Below are 19,954 nucleotides of genomic sequence, written 5' to 3'. Positions count from 1 at the left end.
TTATTGTTTTTATTTAATTCATTCATTTAAGATGTAAACAAATTTTTGATTCTTCTTCTTTAAACATTTGAGTTTAAAATTTTTTTTAATTATTGAAAACTTTGTTGTTTTTTATTTTTAATCAGTGATCAACAGATTATACGCGAGCTGAATACACATGAAAACGTTGGATAGATTCTAAAAAAAATCATTTCAAAAGCTACACTACGTAAAACCAGAATAATTACAGTGCCCACTTTTTTGGATGTTTTTCAAGCGAAGTTATTTTATGAAAACTGTCATTATAAAATGGTTTGGTAGCTTAGCGCCATAAAATGTATCTCAAAACTGTTAGAACAGTTCTGTTGCATTAAAAATGTTAGACATGCTATAAAATGATAAAATTACTTCACATCACAAAAAATTAGATCAAATCAAATCTAGCAAAGTGACAACGGAACATATTCAATTATTGTTTGATTTTGTCACCGCAATACTTGCACAATAACATTTACAACTAAAAAACTGATGATATGGAACAGGATTAGATCTTGAAGAACCAACTTATTATTAACAAAAATCTTTAATAAATGGCATTGAACAAGCATAACCATCAACTAAATTCGTGAAAATTATATTAATATATATTATTGCACTGATATTGTATTCCTATGAGTTTAGTATTCATTCGAGGCAATATGAAGCCAACCCAACCCAACCAACGATATTGGATGAGGTGGAGAATAATTTTTTTCTTAGAAATTTCAATAATATTACCTTACAGATTTTATATCATTTCATAAATTAGAATCACTAAGCTTCAATTTGATATACATATCATATCATGGTTCTAAAGAATACAGTAGATATGATTTTTTGAAAATTTGGAATTATATATGATTTATAAATGTGACAACTTCTTCTTTGATGATTGTTTTCTGGAAATTTCAATAATATTATATTATAGTTTTTATATCATATTATAAACTAGAACCTTTAAGCTTCAATTTAACATACATATCACATCATCATTCTAAAAAATACGGTCGAAATGATATTTGAAAATTTCGTATTATTAATAATTTATAAATTTGGCCACTTCGTCTTTGGTAATTGTTTTCTTTAAATTTCAATAATATTATCTTATAGTTTTTATATTATATCATAAACTAGAATCTTTAAGTATCAATTTAACATACACATCATATCATTATTCTAAAGAATACAGTCTATATGATTTTTTGAAAATTTCATATTGTTAATGATTTATAACATGTCTGGAATATCTTCAGCACCGCCTGTGAACGTATGTACAAACATTAATTAATGTTTGTAAACAGAACTAACCTAAGGTAACATTCCTTCACGGTTTAATTGACAGTTCAAAAGAAAACTTCACGCTATGATTGGCATTACTAATTACTAAAGAAAACTTCACGCTATAATTAATGTTTGTAAACAAAACTAACCTTACGTAACATTCCTTCACGGTTTAATTGGCATTTCAAAAGAAAACTTCACGCTATGATTGGCATTACTAATTACTAAAGAAAACTTCACGCTATGATTAATGTTTGTAAACCGAACTAACCTTACCTAACATTCCTTCACGGTTTAATTGGCATTTCAAAAGAAAACTTCACGCTATAATTAATGTTTGTAAACAAAACTAACCTTACGTAACATTCCTTCAGGGTTTAATTGGCATTTCAAAAGAAAACTTCACGCTATGATTGGCATTACTAATTACTAAAGAAAACTTCACGCTATAATTAATGTTTGTAAACAGAACTAACCTTAAGTAACATTCCTTCACGGTTTAATTGGCATTTCAAAAGAAAACTTCACGCTATGATTGGCATTACTAATTACTAAAGAAAACTTCACGCTATAATTAATGTTTGTAAACAGAACTAACCTTACGTAACATTCCTTATTATTATGTCATATCATAAACTAGAACCTTCAAGTTTTAATTTAACATACATATCATATCATCATTCTAAAGAATACAGTTGATATGATTTTTTAAAAATTTCGTAGTATTAATGATTTATAAATTTGACCACTTGGCCTTTGATAATTGTTTTCAGAAAATTTTAATAATATTATCTGATAGTTTTTATATCATATCATAAACTAGAACCTTCAAGCTTCAATTTAACATATATATCATATCATGATTTTAAAGAATGCAGCCGATATGATTTTTTGAAAAATTCGTATTATTTATATTTTATAAATTTGACAATTTCTTCTTTAATATTTTCTTCCTGGAAATTTTAATAATATCATCATATAGTTTATATATCACGTCATAAACTAGAACCTTCAAGCTTCACTTTAACATACATATCATGATACTAAAGAATACAGTCTACATGATTTTTTGAAAATTTCATATTATTAATGATTTATAAATTTAACAATTTTTTCATTGATAACTGTTTTCTGGAAATTTTAATAATATCATCATATAGTTTTTATGTTATATCATAAACTAGAACCTTCAAGCTTCAATTTAACATACATATCATATCATCATTCTAAAGAATACAGTTGATATGATTTTTTAAAAATTTCGTAGTATTAATGATTTATAAATTTGACCACTTCGCCTTTGATAATTGTTTTCAGAAAATTTTAATAATATTATCTGATAGTTTTTATATCATATCATAAACTAGAACCATCAAGCTTCAATTTAACATATATATCATATCATGATTTTAAGGAATGCAGCCGATATGATTTTTTGAAAAATTCGTATTATTTATATTTTATAAATTTGACAATTTCTTCTTTAATATTTTCTTCCTGGAAATTTTAATAATATCATCATATAGTTTATATATCATGTCATCAACTAGAACCTTCAAGCTTCACTTTAACATACATATCATGATACTAAAGAATACAGTCTACATGATTTTTTAAAAATTTCATATTATTGATGATTTATAAATTTAACAATTTCTTCATTGATAACTGTTTTCTAGAAATTTTAATAATATCACCATATAGTTTTTATGTTATATCATAAACTAGAACCTTCAAGCTTCAATTTAACATACATATCATTCTAAAGAATACCGTTGATATGATTTTTTGAAAATTTAGTAGTATTAATGATTTATAAATTTGACCACTTCGCCTTTGATAATTGTTTTCAGAAAATTTTCATAATATTATCTGATAGTTTTTATATCATATCATAAACTAGAACCATCAAGCTTCAATTTAACATATATATCATATCATGATTTTAAGGAATGTAGCCGATATGATTTTTTGAAAAATTCGTATTATTTATATTTTATAAATTTGACAATTTCTTCTTTAATATTTTCTTCCTGGAAATTTTAATAATATCATCATATAGTTTATATATCATGTCATCAACTAGAACCTTCAAGCTTCACTTTAACATACATATCATGATACTAAAGAATACAGTCTACATGATTTTTTGAAAATTTCATATTATTGATGATTTATAAATTTAACAATTTCTTCATTGATAACTGTTTTCTAGAAATTTTAATAATATCACCATATAGTTTATATATCATGTCATCAACTAGAACCTTCAAGCTTCACTTTAACATACATATCATAATACTAAAGAATACAGTCTACATGATTTTTTGAAAATTTCATATTATTGATGATTTATAAATTTAACAATTTCTTCATTGATAACTGTTTTCTAGAAATTTTAATAATATCACCATATAGTTTTTATGTTATATCATAAACTAGAACCTTCAAGCTTCAATTTAACATACATATCATATCATCATTCTAAAGAATACAGTTGATATGATTTTTTAAAAATTTCGTAATATTAATGATTTATAAATTTGAGCACTTCGTCTTTGATAATTGTTTTCCGAAAATTTTAATAATATTATCTGATAGTTTTTATATCATATCATAAACTAGAACCTTCAAGCTTTAATTTAACATATATATCATATCATGATTTTAAAGAATGCAGCCGATATGATTTTTTGAAAAATTCGTATTATTTATATTTTATAAATTTGACAATTTCTTCTTTAATATTTTCTTCCTGGAAATTTTAATAATATCATCATATAGTTTATATATCATGTCATCAACTAGAACCTTCAAGCTTCACTTTAACATACATATCATGATACTAAAGAATACAGTCTACATGATTTTTTGAAAATTTCATATTATTGATGATTTATAAATTTAACAATTTCTTCATTGATAACTGTTTTCTAGAAATTTTAATAATATCACCATATAGTTTATATATCATGTCATCAACTAGAACCTTCAAGCTTCACTTTAACATACATATCATAATACTAAAGAATACAGTCTACATGATTTTTTGAAAATTTCATATTATTGATGATTTATAAATTTAACAATTTCTTCATTGATAACTGTTTTCTAGAAATTTTAATAATATCACCATATAGTTTTTATGTTATATCATAAACTAGAACCTTCAAGCTTCAATTTAACATACATATCATTCGAAAGAATACCGTTGATATGATTTTTTGAAAATTTAGTAGTATTAATGATTTATAAATTTGACCACTTCGCCTTTGATAATTGTTTTCAGAAAATTTTAATAATATTATCTGATAGTTTTTATATCATATCATAAACTAGAACCATCAAGCTTCAATTTAACATATATATCATATCATGATTTTAAGGAATGCAGCCGATATGATTTTTTGAAAAATTCGTATTATTTATATTTTATAAATTTGACAATTTCTTCTTTAATATTTTCTTCTTGGAAATTTTAATAATATCATCATATAGTTTATATATCATGTCATAAACTAGAACCTTCAAGCTTCAATTTAACATACATATCATATCATCATTCTAAAGAATACCGTTGATATGATTTTTTGAAAATTTAGTAGTATTAATAATTTATAAATGTGAACACTTCGTCTTTGATAATTGTTTTCTGGAAATTTTAATAATATTATCTTATATCTTTTATATCATATCATAAACTAGAACCTTCAAGCTTCAATTTAACATACATTTCATATCATGATTCTCAAGAATACAGTCGATATGATTTTTGAAAATTTCTTATTAATTATATATAAATTTAACAATTTCTTCTTTAATATTTTTTTCCTAGAAATTTCAATAATATTATCTTATAGTTTTTGTACCATAGCATAAACTAGAATCTTTAAGCGTCAATTTAACATACATATCATATCATGGTTCTTAAAAATACAGCCAATATGATTTTGAAAATTTCGTATTATTTTTGGTTTATAAATTTAACAATTAATGAGGTTAATGAAGTCTTTCTCAAAGAATGGTTTATTGGCGGTGATCATCTCAGATTGTGAGCTGCATGCTACTACAACACTTCGTTATCGTATTTCTTGTGATGTTCGGAAAGCATTCGACTATAGCGTAGACAATTTCTATTCAACCGAGATAATACAAAAATTCCGGTCTGTCTTCTTAATCTATTTAAAGGATAACCCCTTGCAGATTGCGTCTTACTGGCTTCTTTAGGGATTTGCAACGTGGATACTTCATCATACAACGTAAGAATTTTAAATCAATAATGAAACAAATATAAAATTAAATAAGAAAATACTTTATTTATAGTTGTAAATACAAGCTCGACATAAAAATTGTTAAAATAAATCTTTAAGCTGTATAAAAATCAACACAGTTGATTTTCTATATACAATATCTTAGCACAAATATATTTTTTTTAAATAACTTTTAAATTTTATTTAATATAATACTTGTTTCTTTAAAAATTTGAAGGTGGAAATGGAGCATTTTCTTCATAAATCATCATTAACGAGCTATAGGAACGCCTCTTTTTCTTTGGCTAAAAATAAAAAACGTTCTAAAAAACTTTTCACATTGAAAAACTTTCATTTTTTTTATCAAATTACTTTTGAAATATGAGTGTTTTCGTCACCGCTACTACTACTAGAAGTAATCCCTTCTTCCAAAGTTAATTTTGTTGAAAGTCCTTCTAATTCCATTTCGATGTAAAGTTGATTTAATTGATCATTAACTAACATTGGCTAAAATAAAAAAATTTTTTTAATATTACGTAGAAAATAAAATTTAATAAAAAATCAAACCTGGTTAATTTCCTTTAACGTATTCAAATCGGATTCAAGAATATCCCCAATTTCTTTCATTGGTATTTGGTATCTATAAATTAATTCTGGAGTGATTGAAACTGCCTCTAACCAAGGGGGGTCTCTTTTTCTTACAGGATAATAACGATATTTTTGCCAATTCTAAAAAAAATTAATTAATTTTCGTTTTAAATCAACACCGTTTAAATTACCTCGTCACAATTAGCTTTTTCTGGGTTATTCGAATCATCGTTTGATCCTGATCCAGTATCGGTTTTTAAAAATGACGAATAAAACGAAGAATAGCTACTTTCCTCGTCAACTGCTTGTCCATCTTCTTGATATTTCTCATCGTTATCTTTCGTTTCATTAGATTCTAAAGTCTGCAAGGAACATTCGGTTGAAAAGGAATCGTTTCTCATTCTCCTATTAAACACCTACAACGAACCACTGAAAGCTCTCGTAAAACATGCATAAATAAAATTTATAACAAAATAAATAAAAAAGAAATGAAATTAATAGGCAATTAAAATTTACTCGTAAAAAACGTTTATAACAGAAAAAATGAACCATCGGGGGTTCATATTTTAATGAAAAAATAAATCCAGTTGGAATTTGTTTTAATGGTCAGGGTGTGTTTTTTTCGGAGGGTGGTGAGTTAAAACGCCATAAACTGGCAAATAATTCCATTTTACTTTTCCGGCATACAAGCGTCAGCTGTCGCCAGCAGAGACGGACCTCTGATTTCCGGCAGCAAACCGCAGTAATTGAAAACCGCACGGGACACCTGTGTATCCTTTCATGAAATTTTCAGGAAATACAAAAATGCGGCAAAAAAAGAACATCCATCGTGCAAAAAAAAACATTGAAGAGGAAAAAATCTTTTCTAACAACCTTTTGGTTTAAATTATAATTTTCCATTTCAGTTTCACCATCAGGTGGTGATACCAAAGGCGTATCCGGTGAACAAACCGATTGTAAACCCAAATCTTTACGTGAACATTCAGATAAAGCCTGAAAAATTATTTGTTTCTTTTTTGCAATTTAAACTTTTTGATTGAAACGGAAAAAAAATTTTTGATCGAAATAAAAAAGAACATTTTTTACCTTATTAGCTACGCTTGCCGAAGCGATTGACCCCATTGCACTTCCCGGTTCAGCTTTAACAGAAGTAGCTTGAGACGCAGGTCTTTGGAATTGAGGAACGGAAGTCACACTCGGTGGACTCGGCTTATTGTGATCACTCGTTGGCTGATTGGAATTGATCGATTGATTGATTACTTCGGTGTTTAAAGGAGCGAGAGGTTGTGTTAAAGGCATTGTCATCATAGGCACTGGTGAGCAGAAGATTGGCGAAGCGGGAAAGATTGTATTATAATTGTACATCATCCCAGGCATGTATTGAACTAAAAAAATAACATATTTGAAGTAGATATAAAGAATTAAAAAAATTGTTCAAACCTTGGAAACTCATACTAGGATCTGATTGCATAGGTCTTTGTTGAGCTGGAATGTAATAAACTGGAAACATTCCTGCAAAACTTCCCGCTGTGTTTTGGGTGGAATTTCCACCACATGATTGAGTATTATTCATTGGTGTTAAAGTTACAGAAAATGGTGGCCATAAATTAACGTCGTTTAACTGAAAAAAAAAATCAAAAATTAGAAATAAGGACAATTGATTGTAGAAATGTGAAGTTTTGCAAAATGCTGATTATTTTGATAAGTCAATTGGGCAGCTTTAAATTTGCTAATTAATGCTGCAGTATCTTTGTGGGGTTCGTGCATCTGGGAGCCGAAATAAACAACACAAACCGGATTGGCTCCAATATACAAAAGAGAATACTTGCTGCCAATAGAATGTAAACAAAAGTTGATCAGGTCAACTCCAGAACAACTAAAATCAGGATAGTCAAAATTCTGATTAGGCCAGTTGCCACATATGGATCAGAAATATGTAGCCTGAGAGCTAGCGATACAAAGAATCTTCTTGTTTTTGAAAGAAAAATAATTAGACGAATATTCGGACCAATATGTCCTATATCTTTTACTTTTGCACTGTTTTTTTCCTAAACAACCCATCAGGAGGAGCCAAGCTGAATGTATTTTTCTGATATTGGCTAGTACAGTCACTGCAGCAGCTTCATCGTTGTAAGCTTAGTTCTGATATAGATCAATCACTACTACATCTTAGAAATCAAAGTTCTAGTATTAATTTAGCCTGGATTCAACATTGCAAAAGATAACCGTTTATTACTGCCATATGCGAGAAGATGTCATAAATTTACAGGTTACTGTCATACTGAAAAATTGTGAATTCATGCATTCCTTGTGATTTTTGAATGGTTTCACATCTACATTGAACCTAAGTGAAGACCTTTGCAATTATGGCACATTACAATCAAAATTTTAACATTTTAACACCATATGCTGAACCACAATATCCTTCAGTATATCTTAGTGGTGGAACGGATATTAGGTAACTATCCGTTCTATTAATATCCGGCTTTGGCTTATAGATAATAATCATGTTCAACCCCAATAGGACTTTTTTCATTGAATACAGCTTTATTTATCATTAGCAACCTCATTGTAACAATCCCAATACGATATATAAAATCTCTTGTTGCTGTCTCGTCTAGTTTTCTTCCCTTCTTTTCGTTTGTAATTCATCATCACATTCATTACTAACAGAACTCCCGCTGTTATCACTTTCGATTATTAATTAAAACATTCTCTTTTTAACGCAAAAAGCCGTTTTGAAAAATCACCTTCAGTTCTTGAGAAAAAAATTTTTGAAATGATTTCGAATTTTGCAATTTTCGCCGATTAAGTTTAAAAAATTCGTATAAAATCCATTTCTGGGAATATGAGTATGAAAATTTCCCAAAATGTTAATAAAAGTGTCCTCTTTCCAATGGACCAACACGTTTTGAAAAATAACTTTTCGTTTTTGAGAAAACAATATTTGAAGTTTTGATAAAATTTTCGATGTTGCAATTTTCATCGATAATTTTCAAAATTCGCTATAAAATTAATTTCTTGAAGGATCCTTGTGGAAATATCACCAATTATTAATTAAAGTATCCCCTTTTTAATGCAAAAAGCCGTTTTGAAAAATAACTTTCAGTTCTTGAGAAATACATTTTTGAAGTTTTCGAATTTTGCAATTTTCGCCGATTAAGTTTTAAAAATTCCTATAAAATCCAGTTCTTGGAATATGAGTATGAAAATTTCCCAAAGTGTTAATACAAGTGTCCTCTTTCCAATGAACCAACCCGTTTTGAAAAATAAGTTTTAGTTTTTAAGAAAACAATATTTGAAGTTTTGAGAAAATTTTCGATGTTGCAATTTTCATCGATAATTTTCAAAATTCGCTATAAAATTAATTTCTTGAAGGATCCTTGTGGAAATATCATCAATTATTAATTAAAGTATCCTCTTTTTAATGTAAAAAGCCGTTTTGAAAAATCACCTTCAGTTCTTGAGAAAAAAATTTTTGAAATGATTTCGAATTTTGCAATTTTCGCCGATTAAGTTTAAAAAATTCGTATAAAATCCATTTCTTGGAATATGAGTATGAAAATTTCCCAAAATGTTAATAAAAGTGTCCTCTTTCCAATGGACCAACACGTTTTGAAAAATAACTTTTCGTTTTTGAGAAAACAATATTTGAAGTTTTGATAAAATTTTCGATGTTGCAATTTTCATCGATAATTTTCAAAATTCGCTATAAAATTAATTTCTTGAAGGATCCTTGTGGAAATATCACCAATTATTAATTAAAGTATCCCCTTTTTAATGCAAAAAGCCGTTTTGAAAAATAACTTTCAGTTCTTGAGAAATACATTTTTGAAGTAATCGAAAATTTTTTCGAATTTTGCAATTTTCGCCGATTAAGTTTTAAAAATTCCTATAAAATCGATTTCTTGGAATATGAGTATGAAAATTTCCCAAAATGTTAATAAAAGTGTCCTCTTTCCAATGAACCAACACGTTTTGAAAAATAACTTTTAGTTTTTGAGAAAACAATATTTGAAGTTTTGAGAAAATTTTAGTCAACAAGAGGATGACAAGAATAAACTGGATAAGGCATTTCTCGGAAATTAAATCAACCAGGAAAGCTATAATAAAAACCAAAATTAATCATAAGGCGTTTTCTGTTCATTCAACTATAAAATCAGCGTGGTTAATCCTTTGTATGCAACTTAGTAAATTCATTAAACATGTTTTTGAATTCAAGTGAAGCAGAATCTATGTTAGGAAAAGCTACAGTAAAAAAATTTAGATAAATTAAAATTTTTTAGATTTACGACGAACTAAACAAGTATTATTCACAACCAGTTACATCTTAGCCTTAACCATTTTATATTCAAATTAAAAACATGTTTCAAAGAGACGAGTTTTTTAATACAATTTAATCTATTTTCAGTGTTTTTAAAACTAAAAAGATTTTTTTAATTTAATCAGGTCTGTATCTCACACCGTTTATTATACTCATAGTGGACCAATAATCTAGGACGCCTGTAATGAAAAATTTTTCAGGAGAATGAAAAATCTCGGTTCATATTCAAAGTGGAAAGACGAACGAGCCAAAGTTCGCAAGCTTAGCATTTATATAACCGTACGTAGAACGATGCACAGCTGACAGGATGTAAATTCCCATCGCTGCGATTCCAGTGATACCCATTGTGCATTGCAAATTAGCTTTGCGACCATAAATTCTAAAGACTTTGCACAATATTCCGATTGAACTTGGGGTTTTATTCGCCATTTCATCATTTCATGCAATACACTCAAACTTTTCATTAAAAAAAATAATACTTACTCCTGGTGTGTACATATTCTCATTGTTAACAACTCCCGTTACGGGAGTTGAAGTTTGAACATTTAAATGTTTTGAATTTTCACTAAAACTAGGCAAATCCAAACGGTCATTATCGTTTATCGTTTCCGGTTGATGTTTGTATTTTGAAACTTTATGACTATCATCTTCCCAAGAATGAGAAACACTTCGTTTGATTCCATGATGACCGTGATTCTAAAAATAAAATGAAACTATAAAATCAACACAATTTCTTGTGATTCAAAAACTTACCTCATTTTTATCAATAACCTTCTCATTATTTTTATCAACTTTATGATGCGATTTTTTAATTTCTCTATCACGATCGGCTTTAATACTAGTTCGTTGTTCTCTGTGGCGTTTTATCATGATCTTTTCCATATCTTCGTTATGTCTTAATTAAAAAAATAATAAAAGATAAACAACGAGGAATGTTGCAATGTTTACATAACAAGCTTACATAAGAAATTGGTGGGGAGGAGGAATATAATGGAAAAGGCAGTTAAATTGACAGCTCGATGATTTGCTGCGTGTTATAATTGATTTTACGTAACGTTGGACTTGTTCATTTCAAGGTTAACCAGGTGTAAAATTATTTCTTAGATCAGTGAAAGGTAATTATCGTTAGATTTGAAAACTTACTTGCACAATAAAGCTTCGGTTAAATGCGGAGGTTTATAAGAATCATTCGACGTATTTGTTCCACTTGTAGTTCCGCTTTCTATGTTATTATTACTTTCAGAACTTAAATTTCCTGCACTCCCACTTCCAGACGCGCCACTATTTTGTACTGGGGATAAACATTTTCTAAAACAAATACAATTAATAATTTTTATTAATTTTTTTTTACAACTTACTGATTGTTTGAACCTGCATCTTGCCCTGTTGAAAGGCTTTTCGCTTCTTGATCATTATCAATTGTACATTGCAAAGGTCCAGGTCTATCAATACTTTCATCAGAAACCGTTGTTTTTGGTTTACTTTGAAAAAATCTTTGGATGTTTTCATTGTAACTTAATTGATTATAACTTGGTGGTGTTTCCGATGATGATTTACTATCATAATATTCGTGGTGAGGTGAAATTTCTCCTAACATTACAGAATCTCGTTCCTAATCAAAAAAAAATAAATAAATAGAAAATTAAATATTTTAATTTTAAACATCTTACGGAAATTGTTGGATCTGGATCTTGTGGCAAATCTAACTGTAAATTAGATTTAGAAACTTCATCCATTAAAGTTTCCATAAAGGTAGCTAAATCTTTACACCGTTTCGAAACTTCATGTTTAGCAGCTTCGGTCGGTCGAGACAACTCTTTGTTTAATAATATTAAAATTTCTTCCTGAATTATTTTACTTTCTTTAACAACTTCCTCGGAGATATGTTTAGTTTCATTTTGATGTCGAGCATCGAAAATATTCGGATTACTCGGTCCTTGTAATACACGATGTAAACCGATAACGAATTCCAAACGTCTCGACCACGGATTAACAAAACTAGACCATTCCGTTTCAATCATAGCAAAACCACCGTTTTGAACAGCAAATCGATACGGTTTACTTCGAAAAACGGTCCCTGCTATTTGACACATTCGCATTAAAGATTCGTAAACTTCTTTCAGAAATGGCATATCTTCTGGGTGATAGAAATCGAAAACCGATTTTCCTAACATATCTTGAGGGAGGAAACCGAAATTTGTAACTACATCTGGATCGACGTGACTAAAAATACACGCCGCTGTGTGTCTCATACCAAATTTTGCGGATTTTCTTGTTTCATCAGGCACTAAAAACATATCTTTTTATAAAAATGCCAAAGATTATCTAGACATGTTTATATATTTCAATTTTGAATACGAGAAGAGAAAAATAATTTTTTTATATTATGTTTAACTTTGATTGTACTTTATACTTTGATTTTGATTGTAATTTATTAATTTTTTTTGTCTGGAGTGATGGAGGGATCTGGACTATCGAATTGAAATAAGTATGGCTATGCAAAAATGGTAAAGATAGCAAGTGGTCAAGTAGGGAAAGGAATAAATTCATGCAGGTAAATAAATTCTCCTCTACATACTAAACTAGTAACCCTAAAAGTGAAAATTGCTTGTTTTGACAACTTTAGAAAGTTCTGCTCATGCTGTAGCAGTCTATCAAAAGTGGACAATACTTTAACTAACTTGATTTAATCAAAATGTTCTCATCCGCTTAAATTGGAGGAATCTTGTAAAAGGCTAGCTAATTTTATCAAGTCAGTCAGAAAACGTCTAATTGTCTAAACTGTATAGAATCTGCTAGGATGAAAATCTACACTTTAAATAAGTATTTAAAAAAGATCTCGTATTCAAAATCGAATAAACACGTGATTTATTATTACCTTTATAACTTGAATAAACAGGTACAGCAACGACAACAAGAAACATTCCACCTCCGTTATCAATATATTTAGATACTGGTGAATCGGTAACGTGTCTAAACGTGACTGTTAATTGAAATGTTTCGTAAGAAACAGCTTTTTCAACAACTCCGTAACCTAAAGTTCTTAAACCTCGATATTTTCGAAGTAGAACGTATAAAGTGTTTTTAACATCTACAAATTATTACAAAATAAAGTGAAATTAAAGAAAATTAAATTAAATTTTTGATTACCTTTATGTTTTCCTGTTGAATCTACTAAAGGCTCGGCTACACCTGTTGTAATTTGACTTGAAAAAGTCTCTCGATCTTTCGGATGAACGAAGTCGATGAAAGAACGTCCCAGCCACATATCTTTAGGAAAACCGAGAACCGATGTTAAACTTGGTGTGGTATATAAAACTACACCATCGTACATTGAGATAACACAACAAAAACCATCCTATAACCAAAGAAAGAAATAATTAAAAATTTTTATAATTAATTTAATTATTTTTTGCTTACTTCTGGTTGAAAAGCAACCAATTTATCATCAACAATCGGTTCATATTTAATATTTGCTACTTCTGTGGTTGGTTCATTGCTTCTAATAGGTCTCTCCTCATCGTTTTTCTGCGTGATGATATCATCAGTTGGCTCATTCGTTGCTGTTATCAAAAAAGAAAAAAAACATACCACAAGAAAAGTGTTATAATTCCAATTTTTTGAAGTATGTTTAAAAAGTTATGTTTATTACCTATTAACATCTTAGTTTGAACTAATCCATCGCCTTTTAGATCTTTATGGGCATCCAAAGTTTCGTTTGGAATCAATAAATTATTAGTCTCTTCGATGACTTTAACATCGGGATCTTTTAAAATAGCGGGTTCCGAAGAAATCGATACGACGTTCGGTAAATTTGAAGAATTCGTTGATTTGAGCTTTTTCTTTTTGTGCTCTCTGTCTTTGTTGCGTTTACTCGGCGGCGGCGGTACATTTTCAATGCTAAAATTTTTGATTCTAAATAAAATTTATATTTTTATCCTTTAAGAGTCTTAATTTACCCTGTATCGGCTTTCGGTGCACCACAATAGCCGCTGCTTCGACTCGAATTACTTCCGCTGTGACGAGACTTCGAGCTTGCACTACAAAAATAAATTTAAAAGTAGATTGAAAGTTTGTCGTTTTTTTGGAAATTTAACAAACCTTCTTTGAGAATTACTGTTTGAACAACTGTTGGAATAACCGGAATCGGAAATTTTCGTATTTTTCGTCCCAGATTCTGATTCCATTTTGATACGATTTTGAAATCTTTTTCTTCTAAATTAATTCAGAAAAAAAATGAATAACTCTTTTTGTGAGGGATTTCAAGTTAAGCTAAATACATAATGATTCAATTTGTAATCGAAGTTCATTCATCTAGTATCCTAGTAATAAATACAAGGTTGACTACTTCTTGGTTAATTTAAAATAATCAAGTGCATAAAGACCTTGTTAGAATTATGATTAAACAAGAAAGAATTATAAATAGAACAGGATAAAATCGCTTAAGTCTTTATGTTAGATCAATTTGGTTAAGAATGATTGATTAGGTTTAAAATTTTTGTTTCATAATAATCCGTAAGTTCTTTTTTTTATTTTATGGGTAATTAAAAAAGTGCAAGAAATAACTTATTCATAAATCGTGACCAATAAACAAATAGCTATTTAAAATCGTCGACCTTTCGAATTGGATCTTTTAGAACGTGAAGGCCATCAACAGTAAGTAATAAAGAAAATCCATCGGACACCGGGTCGAGAAACGTGTATATACAAAAAGAATTAATACGGACCGATCTCCCTCAGCGATCACGTGTCCAAACTGTTATGCAAAATCGTTTGTACTTGGTATTGAAAGATATCCCCTCAAATCTTTCAATACCAAACGAACGAAAGAAAAGATTCCCTCCTCATTTCGTTTCATCGTAAGTTATGATCCGTTGCATAACAGCGACGTTTAAAAAAGGTGAAGAAAAATTACGACCAGCACTTAAACTAGATTAGTGCGAAAGAAAAGGAAAAAATAAAAACGCGAAAGGGAAAATAAGTGGGTTGAATTGGTGGATGTTGCTAAATATAGTAAAAACCCTCTTGAAAACAAAAAGTTATGCAACGGAAAACGGCCCGTTTCGAAGGGATTGGAATCGAAATTAAATCGTTGAGGTGGTTTACGCAACGCAACGTCCCCTGTCGTGGAGGCAAAGAGACATTAACATTTGCCATCACGTGTAGACAACACACGTTCAGGAGTTATTTATGTACACTTCGAATCCGACATTTTGCTGTTACGTAAACTGTTTTATGGTTGGAGTCATGTTAAATGTGTCATGTGGGAAATAAATTCAACATTTTAAACAAGTTTAGTTTAGTTTTCGATTTATTATTGATTTTAAGTAAAATTATAAAGTGGAGTTTTTATAGACCTTGAAAAGAAATTTTATAAGATAGCTAAAATATTAGTTTGAAAAAGTTTTAAAAGATGAGTATTTTAAGTTTATACAAACAATACAAAATTATGTAATATCTCAGAATAGAAAATCGGATAATTATGTAACATTTGAAGGTTTTAGACAAAGAGAAACAATAAATACATTACACTACATTCATCGATCAAGATATAAGAGAATATAAATTTGCACTCACAAAAGTCTTAAGATACAAAATCATATTTTAAATTTCGACTGATTTTTTGCCACCAGCAACAAGTTCCTCTGCAACCTTTTCCCTATTAGTTATAGTTTTACAAAGTTTTATCGCATAGAAATTTCTAAACATTAAAACTACTTTCGTATTCAGTTGCATTTTCCTTATCAGTGATGCCAAAGTCGGTATCATTGAGCTGGCATGAATGTCCAAACACCTTCAATCAGATCAGGATTCTAAGTTTTGGCAGAGTAAAAGCCATTAAATGTTCCAATGGTTTTAGTCAGAAAGAAAAATCATGCGATTATAGTTCTGTACGCTCCACTTAAGTAGTTGTCAACAAAATATTTGGTGAATTTCTGCTTTCTTCTATCTCATCTTAAGTATACATGTACAAAAAGGTAGAGAGAAGGTTTGGTAATGATAGTGGCTTTTATAAATCAAAAGTCTAAAAGTAAGTTTGATTACAAGTTGGTAAGGTTCATCATCATTATGAAATAATTTATTATGCACGAGTTCAATTTTTTGAAAGAAGGTTAGGATTTAGATACTTTTTATTTGCATTCTCCTTTCAAAGAAAACTTTTAATGTGGTGAATAACATCGAAATTTATCAATTTTGCTGATGTTTAAGTAATTTGTAATATCCTACGAATACCCTTTTGCATATTTTTACATTCTCTACCTAACCATGGCTAAAATAGTAAAGACTTTGGTTTTAAATTATTACCAATACCATCTCCTGGATCGTGATCTCACTGGATTCGAGGACTGCTCTATTCCACGCAAGAAAATACTCTGTGTGCAATTCGGCCAGTTTCTAAAATAATGTAAGGAATTTTTGGAACGCTGATCCTGAAGAATTATCTGGGTTGGGCGGTTTAAATCTCTTTTCTTGAACAGAGAGTGGTCAGAATCATAATCAAGATCAGGATTGATAGACCACGATTTGTTCTGTTAGTTCTCACATATTATACAAATATTATAAAACTAGTCTTAATAATGTTTCTTAATCTTTGAGGTTGTCAAATGCGATACAAAAATAGAAATTCTTTTTCAATGCTTTCAGCAACGAATCTTGCTGTTTTGAGACAAGCATGTGGAACCACATCCAGTTGTCTTGTGATGGCTAAAAACAAATTTTATAGACGATGTAATTTTGTTTTCTGACAATCTTAAAGAGACAGACATAATGCTGCATGACCTCCTCAGAGTATGTGCCAGTGTAGGGCTCAAAATCTACACAACCTAAACAAAATACATGACGAACCTAACTCCTAGTGAAAATATCAGCATTGAAGATAATGAGGTGGAACTTGTATCGAAGTACAATCAGATAAGCGAATTGAAAAGAAGATGACAAATTGAAGGAAATCATCAAACGTACAAATCTGTCTAAAACGCAAAACATTTGGCCAATGCGTATTTCTAATATCCTACGAATAATGTTTTGCATACATTTACATTCTCTACCTCACCATGGCTAAAATAGTAAAAAACTTTGGTTTTAACTTGTTACCAGTACCATCTCTTGGACATGATCTTGGATAAAAAAATACTCTGTCTGCAATTCGGACAGTTTCTAAAATAATGCTAAAATAATTATCTGAATACTTCCTTAGACAGCAGCACTTGTAAATCGTTTTAAATCTCTTTTCTTACACCATTTTTAATAGTGTGAGGTTCACCACCATTTTTATTTTGCTTTTTTTCCATCACGTTGATGGTCTGAGTCATAATCAAGATCAGGATTGATAAACCACGATCTGCTCTATTAGTTCTCACATATTATACAAATATGATAAAACTAGGCTAAATAATGTTTCACAAATATTATTGTAGCAGTGTAGCAATCTCAAAAAAATAAATACATTTTTGTCCAGCTGAAATCGACAAATATCCCACTGCGCATCGGATCGAATAAAATGGAATTAAATAATAAAACTTCGAAGGCTTGTAATCGAAATCCAGTTTTGTCAAGAAAACTGGAGGATTCTAATATTCGAAGATTCACTCTTCAGGCAGACTATAATATTTTACTTTTTTTGTGATTTTTTCAATAAATATATTATTATTGTTCTTTTTTTTCGGTTGTTCTAGAACAGTGTTTCTAAATCTGTGCTTTATCGCCCTTGATTTGCGATAACCAACTTTAAAGAGGTATTTCTCTAAGCATCCGATTTTAAGGGGCGATTAATATGTTCGTGGGGAATAGCAAATAATGTCGATAAATACCCGAGTGCACAGTGAATCGACATGTTAATACCCTATATACAGTGTTCTCGTTCCATTTCGTTCCGATTCAAAATACCAATGTTTATTACGATTCTGTTATAACACACTTTTCACCCAAATTTTACTTTTTTTTTACTTACTGCTATTAAATAAATCGATATCATTTGTAAGAGCCCAAATCTTTTATAATTATCTAAAATTAGTTGATGGTAGTGTAATATGATTGTCTAAGTCTATAACAGCTTTGATTATTGAGCCTCAACTAAATCTTTTATAGCTTAGATATTAGAACCTCATCTAATAAGACCATAATAGCTTATATTTACAAGAGACCTCGGTTTACATCTCGCTAACAGCTTAGATCGAAATGTCTCGGCCACAAACGTCCTTGGCTCTAAATCTATAACAGCTTAGATTGTAGAGTCCCAACTACTAAGTTCTTAACAGCTTAAATTGGAGATAAGATATAAACCTTTATGTTTTTAAGAAATTATAAAAATCAAGCATATAATGTTCTTTCAAATTTAACTTGTCAAATTCCTCGTATATAGTTATAATAAATTCGAATATTTTAATTAAAAACGTGTTACAGGTTTAAAGGTAACTATAGATACATAATCCAGGAACGTGAACGTAATTTTATACAGTACCGATACCTTTACCAAGTTAGTTTACCTTTTGTATTCTTTTTCAGTGCCACTAATTGGTTCACGTTTATTTACATGTACCCTTGGGATTGTCGGGGTGAAACCCAGGATATTATTTCTCTCCACGTTATGCCAAACGTGCAAACTAAAATTAGATTTTCCATCTCAAAAGAGGAACTTAACAAAAGTTGAAACTTTTCTCTTTTTATTTTTATTGTTTTCAAAATATTCATGAATACTTATTGTTGGTATTTTAAAAGCACTGTGATAATAAAATTTATTATTACGTAACGAAGGAAAAAAGAGTTTAATTTAAATAATTTAATAATTATGAGACGGCGTTTTGTTTAAAAAAAAATGTTGGAAAGAATGCGAATACTTAATCAATTTTATTTAAATTTCTATTCATAATCAATTTATAGGTCAAAACTTATGTAACATTAAACAACCTTTTATTATTTACGCTTTTAACAAAAAAATTAATAATTTTTTATTATTTTTATTATAAAATTAAATTAAAATAAAATAAATCAAAACGTTGTTTTAAAATTAAAATTTTAACAAAATCAAAATTTTTACAAAAACAAATTAATAAAATATTTTAAATTTTACTTACAATAGATTCTTAATTTGTCTCTCAATAACGTAAACCCCATCGCATGGTGAATAAGAAATTATGAAAATATAAACTGTTTATCGCGATCACAAGGAGCACTCTTCGTGGCACAACAGTGATACTTCTGAAACGGTTAAACGCGAATCAGAACAAGTTGTCGCTTGACGGAATCCGTTCGCTGTTGTCACGGTGCTTGCAACGTGATTTTTTCGCGCCACAATATTTCCAATATAAAATTAACGCAACTACAATCAATTTATAATAACTAAATATTATTTAGTAAATTATTAGTATAACAATATAAAATGAGACATCACACTTTTTATTTTTTGATTGAACTAAAAGAGTTGTTTCTGAGAAACTTTAACAGCTGCATTGAAAACCATCATAAATTCATAACAAACACCAACCATTCATTA

At 29.1% G+C, this 19,954-nt stretch overlaps 1 protein-coding gene across 2 annotated transcripts; it reads right to left on the bottom strand.

Annotated features, from left to right (window-relative positions):
• Nucleotides 1-5,595: 5,595 nt before the first annotated feature.
• Nucleotides 5,596-19,676, bottom strand: LOC111413228 (period circadian regulator). Of its 2 annotated transcripts, XM_071196590.1 has the most exons (19): nucleotides 19,536-19,676; nucleotides 14,563-14,676; nucleotides 14,421-14,501; nucleotides 14,114-14,361; nucleotides 13,882-14,024; nucleotides 13,612-13,819; nucleotides 13,340-13,552; nucleotides 12,132-12,748; nucleotides 11,820-12,073; nucleotides 11,605-11,769; nucleotides 11,215-11,356; nucleotides 10,945-11,157; nucleotides 7,578-7,758; nucleotides 7,224-7,522; nucleotides 7,008-7,130; nucleotides 6,329-6,499; nucleotides 6,117-6,278; nucleotides 5,922-6,056; nucleotides 5,596-5,854 (listed from the first exon to the last, which is right to left on the bottom strand). In XM_071196590.1, the coding sequence occupies exons 2-19, from the start codon at nucleotides 14,646-14,648 to the stop codon at nucleotides 5,774-5,776; spliced, it is 3,522 nt and encodes a 1,173-aa protein (XP_071052691.1). In that variant the 5' UTR covers nucleotides 14,649-14,676; nucleotides 19,536-19,676; the 3' UTR covers nucleotides 5,596-5,773. The 2 variants fall into 2 exon arrangements, with proteins under 2 accessions (XP_071052691.1, XP_071052690.1); XM_071196589.1 differs by lacking the exon at nucleotides 7,008-7,130 and having other exon boundaries at nucleotides 6,329-6,553; nucleotides 14,114-14,376; nucleotides 19,536-19,675.
• Nucleotides 19,677-19,954: the final 278 nt, after the last annotated feature.

This window comes from Onthophagus taurus, chromosome 6 (assembly GCF_036711975.1).
Source record: "Onthophagus taurus isolate NC chromosome 6, IU_Otau_3.0, whole genome shotgun sequence".
Classification (NCBI taxonomy): Eukaryota; Metazoa; Arthropoda; class Insecta; order Coleoptera; family Scarabaeidae; genus Onthophagus; species Onthophagus taurus.
This window is presented reverse-complemented; position numbering and strand designations above follow the sequence as displayed.